We start from the raw sequence: 8,673 nt of genomic DNA, 5'->3' as shown, positions 1-8,673 counted from the left end.
ACAAATCTATCAGCCATTTCAGAACAAACATGAAACACTCAGCTCCATGCCGCCACCTAGTGCAGTGTTATGGCAGCGCATATTCATGAACTTGAGTTTGCTAAATCACTTTAATATTCTATGTAGAAGACTTTGTGAATGAGTAAGTCAGCGGTGAGTGTGATTTCACCAAGTACAAGCTGTTCCTGGATCAGCATTCAAATCAGCCAATCGGATTTGAGGGATAATATTTTCAGGAAATATCTGTTTTAGGCTTATGATGAAGGTAAAGTGCTTCTTGTTAATCATTTATCATTTTCCACTGATTTTAGGAATAAAGGGTTTGGTTTAGGAGTAGGGATTGGGATAAGTCTATATTTTTGAACAGTAATGTTGATGCAGGATCAACATTAAAAATTTTGATCCTGGATCATGCCTTGTTGATTCGGAGACAAATTTCCAATCAACCAATCAAAAATTTTATTTCAGGAAATATCTGTTGTAGGCTTACGATCAGGTTTAGGTGCTTCCACACACTTGTTAATCAGCTATCATTTCCCACTGATTTTAGCAATCAATTATGAGTAGGGTTAGGTTTAGGTAAGGGATTGGGATAAATTGATATTTTTGGACAGTGCATGCTGGTGCTAATCGCCAAGGCATCCCACAACATCTCAGCATTGTCGCTGTGAGTTTTTGAACCACTCAATAAAAATGTACTGCACCATTATCATTTAAAAATATGTCGCTTTTATTCAGCAACTATTGTGGGAATGCAAAGTGGCAGATGTAATCTCTGAAAGCTGCCATAGTCTTTCAAGGAGTGTGAAATGTTACTGCTGTATTTTGGTTCCTGAGACAAGAAATTATTTAATTATAATTCAGGTAAAACAGAAAATACAACATGTCAACTTGATTGTCAAGTCTGCAAATATGGTTTCAATTTCGCGAGTCTTTTAAAAAATGTACAAAAACACAAACCCATCAGTCAAAAACCCACAAACCCTCCTCTATCAATGAATTAAACACAGAACCTCTTCTGCATGAGGCTCATAACTCATCCTTGTGGTCTTCAGCTGTAGAGTCTTTAGGTTCTGTGCTTTTAACAGTTGCTTTGCCTGTTTTCTTCTTTTCATCTGACGTTACAGGTTTTGTCTTATTAGCCGTTTTTGATTTCTTTTTCTCTGTTGTAGTGGTTTTTGTTTTGTCTGACACTTTGCTTTTTGTTTTGTCTGATTTAGCTTTTGTTTGGGTTTCTGTTTTCTTTTTAGATGTCTTGGCCTTTGGTTTTTCGCTTTTCTTAACCACCTTGCTGTTAGTTTTGTTTTCCTTGGTAGCTTTGCTGGGTTGTTCTGTTGATGTACTTGTCTTTACTGTTTCTCTTCCTTCGTGTTCAGAGGGTTTTGTGTTACTGTCCATTTCTTTTTTCTGGGCTTCCTCTTCAACTGGGCTGGAAAGCTTTTTCAGAAGTTCTTCAGCTTCTAAACGCTCCTGTGGACACAACACAATGCATAAATGTTAGACAAAGAGGAAACTATGAACAATTACATCTTAATACAAAACAGGCCTGTGTTATTTTTGTATTATTTACTTGGTAATATATTGGATGGAGACAACGCATATGTCAAGATGCTTTCAATTCCTTTAATACCACTGATCTTAACATTAGTTCCTCCCGCTCCTACTGGACAAGCCACAATCTGTTAGGCTTGACAGCCACAAATCCTCCACAACTTATTGCAAACACTGGTGTTCCACAGGGCTTTGTGCTAAGACCAATCCTATACTCTCTCTTCATCCATGACTGCATACCTATACAAGGCTCTAAATCTTTAATCAAATTTGCAGATGACACAATGGTGGTAGGCCTTATCAGTGTACGGTTTCAGAACCTGGTAGGATAGTTTACCAACAACAACCTGGCACTCAGCACCCAGAAGACCTCGAGCTGATTATGGACCATCAGTTATCTACATTGATGGAGCCAAAGTGAAGCATGCCAGGAGCAAGTTCCTTGGTGTCCATATCTCTAAAGATCTTTCCTGGACCCTAAACACATACATTCCCATTAAAAGGGCATGACAGTGCCTTTATTTGCTTAGAAATATAAGGAAAACGCTCCTGTCCGCTCCTGGATTTTTACCCTTGCACTATTGATAGCACCCTAACAAACTACATCACAGTGTAGTACAGCAACTGCACTGTTTTGTCAGTTTCTATTTAGCTTTTATTGTTTATTATAGTTTTACTATATTCGCTTCAACTTCAACTTATTCCATTTCAGTTAGTTGCAAAGGACACATTTCTAATTTTCATTTACGATTTAAAGCTTGTTTTATTCAGTTCAGCTTTAACAGTAACAGTACTTCAACATCCCATGAAAGTTCACTTTATAATAGTACTGAAAGTCACACTTGCCTTCTCATTTTGCTGAGGATCTTGAGTGAACTGAAGTACTACAGCACACCTCTGGCCTTTGGTTACTGTGGTCACTCCATGAAGGTTCTCCTGTCCAGCTCTGAATCCCACAACTCTACCACACTGAGGCTTCACCACTGCCTAAAAAAAGACAATACAGTGAAAAAATATCCATCTAAGAAAATTCATACCACAACAACACATTTAAACAACACAATTAATAGAACATGCTGTCACACAGACAGAGACCAAGTCTACCACGAATCTACTTTGAAACTAGTTTTTCAATATACTCATAATAATGCTTAATTTACACTAGATAAATTACATTTGTGTATTAAATTTAACTGGTTGCATTGGTTAATTGAAATGAACTGATTTTCTAATATGAATCAGATTTCCCAATTAAGATTAAGTCTTGTTAATAGCGTCACTTGTTTTACTAGTTGCTCCACAGATCATCGCTTGAATAAAAATAATGCGAAACATTTAGAAATCTTACAGAGACAGTTTTGGCATCCGACTCAGTGAAGATAAAATCTCCCCCTTCAAAGTCGTCACTGAGGTACAAAATGGCACTACAAAGCAAAACAGAATGCATCAGTGAAAACACTACTAACTAAATAACCATGATGCTTAACCTGATCCTTAAGCAGCAAACCTGTAGCCTTGATCGCTGTACGCTGACAGCTCTTTGATACAGCTGTTGAGCTCGGAGATAAGCAGACAGTCTGTGCGCTCTTCCTGTTTCTCTGGTATGAAAGATTCCAACACATGCTTACTTAAGAACTAAATAGGTCTGTGTTCAAGATGAAAAATTACACTGATCTCTCTAAAAATGTCCGTTTACCCATGGCAGATCGGCAGACCAGGTTTGAGCTGGAGAAATATAGTGACGATTCCAGTCCAAAATAGGATTCCAGAACCTTACGAATCTTCTCACTGAGGTCAGAAATCAATCGTGCACTCTTCAAAGGGACCAGACCATCCTAAGAACAAAGAGAATCACTTTTGTATGTGCAATACAGAGACAGATAAATCTAAATCAGCCTAATACTCCAAGCACAAATGATTTTACTTCATAAAGGTTGTTTTCAAAGCAATGCAATATTCGGTTAACCAAAGAAATGTCTTCAGCAAACAAAATTTTTTTTTACTTAAAAAAAAAAAAAAAAATCCATGGATGTTCAAGATTCTTCATGGAACCAAGAAGCCAATAAATTTTTTTTATTTTAAGATATTTTATTTTAGGTGTTTAACTTTTCTCCAAACACCTTTAGAGGTAATTAAGACTTAATACTAATTAATACTTGCAACAGTGACAATTTAAAGTGACAGAAAATACGTCACAACAGATTTCAAAATAAATGTTGATCTTTTGAACTTTCTATTCATCAAAGAATCCTGAAAAAAAAAAAAAAAAACTATCCTAGTTTTCACAAAAAAATATTAAGAAGCACATGTGTTTTCAACACAGATAATAATATGAAATGCTTCTTGAGGCTGCTGAAAATTTAGCTTTGATCACAGAAATACATTTTAAAATGTATTCAAATAAAAAAAAAACTGCTATTTTAAACTGTAAAAATATTTTTGATCACTTAAATAAATGCAGCCTTGGTGATCACAAGCAGGTTATGAACAGTAGTGTAGCTTCCAAGCCCAACAAAAACAAACTAAACAACTGACAAAGTGTTGCATGTTGCTTTAACTGGTTAGAACATGGTGCAAATATTAAGTTTCATGAATTCATTGAATTCAAGAATATTTAAATAGGTCTAACCTGCAGAGCTTTGAGAACCGTAATATCCTGAAACATCTCATTTGCTGAATGGGGGGAGAGTGTTGCTTTAAAACCATCTTGAATAGCCGCTGTCTGCGGGATGCAAGTAATAAAAGAGAGTAATATTTAGGTAATTGCAGAAAATACCTTTTCGTTCACTCTTTTGGGAAACAGAATGAATTGAGAAACATACACTGGAGAAGCCAAGAAGTTCCTGACAATCATCGGATCTGGTTACGCCATCCAGGACGACCCTCTGTGAACCGTTCAGGGCTGAAGATGTCAAGGTTATTTCAATGTCATCAAACAGACGTTTGCTGGCGGTTTCGGGAGTAGAGGCTGGATTGATATCTGAAAAACACCAATTGAAGGACCCAGTCATGTGACTTGTCTATGATACATGTTGGTTTTTAATTGAAATCTTACCGTCTTTCGCAAACTTGGCCAGGTCTGAGGATTCTTTACTCTTTTCTTCCACAAGTGTCTCGATCTCCTTCATCAGGTTACTGATCTCCTCTGTAATCCTCGCGGCTGTTTCTTTGTCAGCCCTGGATACACAAGAGGAAACCAATGTCAGGTCAGCTGAACATTTTAATATATCAGATGCAACAACAACGGTATACTTACTTTTGTTTGTCTCTTAGTTTCTTGGGCATGACCTCCTCAGGGGTCCATGTGTCCTGAGACAGAACGAGGTAAAGACTTTAGTGTAATTAAACACAAAATATGAGAAGCACAGTCCTAGGCACACACTTACTGGATCAACAAACGTTTTACCAAACATCTCATAACCAAAGTAAAGAAGCTCTTTTTCCAGCAAAGACCTCTTAATATGCTGCTTAACAACCTGCAACGAGACCAAAAAAGAAGTTTTGTTTAAAATGAAGCTGAAGTTGTTATTGTCGTTGAATGCTGAAGTCGTTACTGAAGGTCACCTCTCTGGCTGAAATGTTGATAGCTTTGTCTTCTCCAAGAACAGCGGAGTAGTACGCCAGGTTCTGAGCCATGACTGCATCCTCAGGGTGGAAGAGCAGGTATGTTTTAGCACACTCAATGGCCTGCTCGTATTTCTCACCTGGGAGAGAAATATTTCAAAGCTTTAAAAATGAACTCAGATGTAAATAATACGTGATGCATTTAAACCATTTTGCAATGCACAAAAATCTAACTTTATTAGCAACACTCCAATGTATCAAACTCCTGTGCAAACTCACATACAATGCATTAATAATTCATACTAAATCTAGCAGTGTTTTTGAAATATGTAATTTTTTAATATTTTAGATATTATAGATTTTAATATTATAGATACACTACTTGTGTATTTATTTATATTTGTAATAACCTTTTCATATATTTTTTTTACTTATTTTCCAGGGTTATTTATTATTTACTTTTAGTACTTTTATTTATTTTAGTTTGCTGAAAAAAGGCAGGATTTCTAATTTTTAAAAATGTTCTAATAAAAGTTTAAGCTTTTAAGTTAACGCTTTTTAAAATCTAAACTTATTAATTACTATTTAATTATATAGCATTACTTATATGTTAATTATACATGATATTATATTATATATACTTATTTATTTTAGATACAAAAACTAGGTAACTAAAACTAAAATCATCAAAACGTTGTTATTATTTATAGTGATTTAAATGTTAACTGAAATAACAAAAGAAAAAAATTATTTAGTTTCCAGTGCAACATTTCTGATTTTTATTTTTCTTAACTTGATGTAGCTACTCAAATACTATGCATAAAGCTAAAAAAAAAAAAAAAAGGAAAATTTGTCACTCTTTATTTTATTTTCCAATTCTCACTATTAACAAAACTACTAACTAGGACTTTATCCTTAATGAACTTCTAACTCGCTGCTTGTTAATAGTTGGGCAGTAGTTGTTAAGTTTAGGTATTGGGTGGGATTAGGGATATGGAATATGGTCATGCAGAATATGTGCTTTATAAGTGCTAATAAACAGCAATTCTATTAGTAATATGAATGCTAATAAGACACTAGTTAATAATGAGAATTTGTCCCTATGCTAAATTGTTACAGAAAAACTATATAGACAAAGCAACATTGGTTTTGGTTTGTAGTTAATGATAACAACAATGAAATCTGGTACTGAATATGATTCTGCTGATGAAGAGCATGTCGTACTGTTATAATATGAGAACTGAAGGTAGTTGAAATGCGACGGGAGGAAATCTTCAAAAGGCTTCTCTCTTCCAGCGGTGGATGCCAGATCCACAGCACAGTTCTGTTTGCAGTTCAGAGCATGAAGGTAATGATCTGTGATCAAAGCAAATATAGACACGACTACCTCAGAAAATCCATATTTATGAAACATTTAGTGTACCAGGAAAAAGAGAATTCAGATGAGACATCAAATGTCACGAGATTTAAAAATGAAATCAAATTAAATGAAAAGATTAAAGAGAATCTGCTGAAAGCATCGGAATACCACATGCCTGTCATAGACTGAAAGAGATCGGCGTTGTACTCCATGTAGTTGTAACCGTCGTAATCGAACGATCCCTCGCAGAGGACTCTGCATTCTTCATAAGCTGTGAAATATTCTTCCACAGCGGCCTCAAAGTGCTCGATGGCTGGGGCAAAACTTTCTGCACTATAATGAATCTTGCCCTCTAAAAATTCAGCCTGAAAATCAGCAATTACATTAAAGCTTTCTACAAACATTTTATAAGGCAATAAGGTTGTATAAAAATCAATCCATCTGATAGATAGATAGATAGATAGATAGATAGATAGATAGATAGATAGATAGATAGATAGATAGATAATCTGTCTATTTATCTGGATATATATGTAGGCATATTCACTCTATATGCTGTAGGGATACTCAGATTAATAAACATTGCTCGTACCATGTTCGGTCTCTCCTCCAGGTCCTTGAAATCTGTCTGTTGCACCCCAGCCATCATCCCGTAGTACTCTAAATTCTGTTTCATCTCTATGTGGTCGGGGTTTGCCATGAAAAATGTATTTGCTGCTGCCACTGCCTTGTCAAGCTTGTTTATCTGTAAGCACAAAGAGAATATTGGTTAGAAAACACAAGTTATGTTTCGGAGACTAAACTGTTTTATAGCAAAAAATAAATAAATAAATAAATAAATAAATATAATATAATATATATATATATATATATATATATATATATATATATATATATATATATATATATATATATATATATATATATATATATATATAATTTTTTAATTATAGTTTTTTTTTCAAATTTAAAATTATGTTGTTTTTTTTTATAAAATACATGTATGAGAAAACTTTTTTAAATCTGTATTTTATTTATGCATCACATGGTGCTGTCATTAAAAGTAGTGCTGCTGAAATTTATGATGACTTGGCCGTTCAACAGCTCATTCAGAGCTGATGATGTGATACATTATGACTTTTTTTTAATACAGAAAAGCTCTTTTTAAAGCCTGTATATCTCATTTAAACCACCATTTTAAAAAGACTGTGGCATTTTAGAGCCCCTCGGAGCAGTTCTGGAAGCATCTAAAACTCTGCAAGGCTCCACCTAAAGACGTGGCACAGTGATGTGAGTTTGGGGGGGTTGGGGAAACGTGGAAGAGCTTCTCAAACTTAACCATTCAACCACACGAATACCGTGTATAAAAAGCACTTCTGCTCGGACGCATACATATGCACTTATATAAAGCATTCGATGACAAGATATTCTTCACCTACAAAAAGCTTCTCCTAAACGGCGTTCTTCTAATGAGATGCACTGATTTGTCTCCCTTTCTGTTTATTTGTTTATATTCAATGCGTTTTCATAACAAGTTTTTAAAGTAAAGTAAGTACCTTAAAGTAAGCCACTTGCAGGTAATTGTAAGGCGTCCTTTTCTTGAACTCCAGCTCTACGGTCTCACTAACTTTATGAAGCGTCGGCGGTCCCAGTTTCTCGCTTTCACACGCGTTCACGCAATCGGCCCGTCTGAGAATCCTCTGGAAAAACGCTAAATCCTCCACGGCCCCGGTCCCCGGGATCGGGACGCCCACACCTGGGAAAGGTTCCTCGAAAGCGGTGTGATTCGCGCAGGACAAGCGGCAGTGCGTCTGGATTCTACGCAGCGCCGCTTTATTCCGCAAAGCTCTTTCCATGTTCAGGATCACAGCCAGCCAGTCCTGCTTATAATACGCCTCCACCGCGTTATCGAAAAGCAGGTCGTACGGCTCAAATATTCCATTGCTTTGAGCGTCGCACGAGGTGAAATGAGAAGTGGAGAGGATTGAGATGAGGGACAGGGAGATCCACATCTTGGAGACTGTAGGCCTGTGAGGTAGAAGTCGGGTTTGGAGAATCTCCCCAAGTCTTTGGAGAGGGTGGAGCCGTGCAAGAGCCTGCCCTGTGTAAGAACTGAGACATTTAGGGCAACTGTGTGAATCTGGGTCTAGCCACAAACATTTCAGCTTAAACTTCAGAAGTCTTAAACTTAAGAAGCA

General features: G+C 36.1%; 1 protein-coding gene across 1 annotated transcript; it reads right to left on the bottom strand.

Moving 5' to 3' along the window:
* Positions 1-709: 709 nt before the first annotated feature.
* On the bottom strand, positions 710-8,590 carry p3h1 (prolyl 3-hydroxylase 1). Its single transcript, XM_043252918.1, has 15 exons — positions 8,032-8,590; positions 7,068-7,220; positions 6,651-6,840; positions 6,340-6,471; positions 5,116-5,255; positions 4,938-5,027; positions 4,808-4,860; positions 4,607-4,728; positions 4,374-4,531; positions 4,181-4,273; positions 3,248-3,386; positions 3,059-3,149; positions 2,900-2,975; positions 2,398-2,538; positions 710-1,470 (listed from the first exon to the last, which is right to left on the bottom strand). The coding sequence occupies exons 1-15, from the start codon at positions 8,485-8,487 to the stop codon at positions 1,030-1,032; spliced, it is 2,475 nt and encodes an 824-aa protein (XP_043108853.1). The 5' UTR covers positions 8,488-8,590; the 3' UTR covers positions 710-1,029.
* Between the last annotated feature and the right edge of the window lie 83 nt (positions 8,591-8,673).

This window comes from Puntigrus tetrazona, chromosome 11 (assembly GCF_018831695.1).
Source record: "Puntigrus tetrazona isolate hp1 chromosome 11, ASM1883169v1, whole genome shotgun sequence".
In the NCBI taxonomy this organism is placed as follows: Eukaryota; Metazoa; Chordata; class Actinopteri; order Cypriniformes; family Cyprinidae; genus Puntigrus; species Puntigrus tetrazona.
The sequence above is the reverse complement of the archived record's forward strand: the minus strand, read 5'-3'. Positions and strand labels throughout refer to the sequence as shown.

What these genes read in the sequence shown, in the direction of transcription:
- p3h1 (XM_043252918.1), bottom strand. Translation starts at nt 8,487, where the DNA reads ATGTGGATCTCCCTGTCCCTCATCTCAATCCTCTCCACTTCTCATTTC. An exon ending in GTAAAACGTTTGTTGATCCA is followed by an intron (nt 4,861 to 4,937) that starts GTAAGTGTGTGC and finishes GTTCTGTCTCAG; the next exon opens with GACACATGGACCCCTGAGGA. An exon ending in CGGATGCCAAAACTGTCTCT is followed by an intron (nt 2,539 to 2,899) that starts GTAAGATTTCTA and finishes GTCTTTTTTTAG; the next exon opens with GCAGTGGTGAAGCCTCAGTG.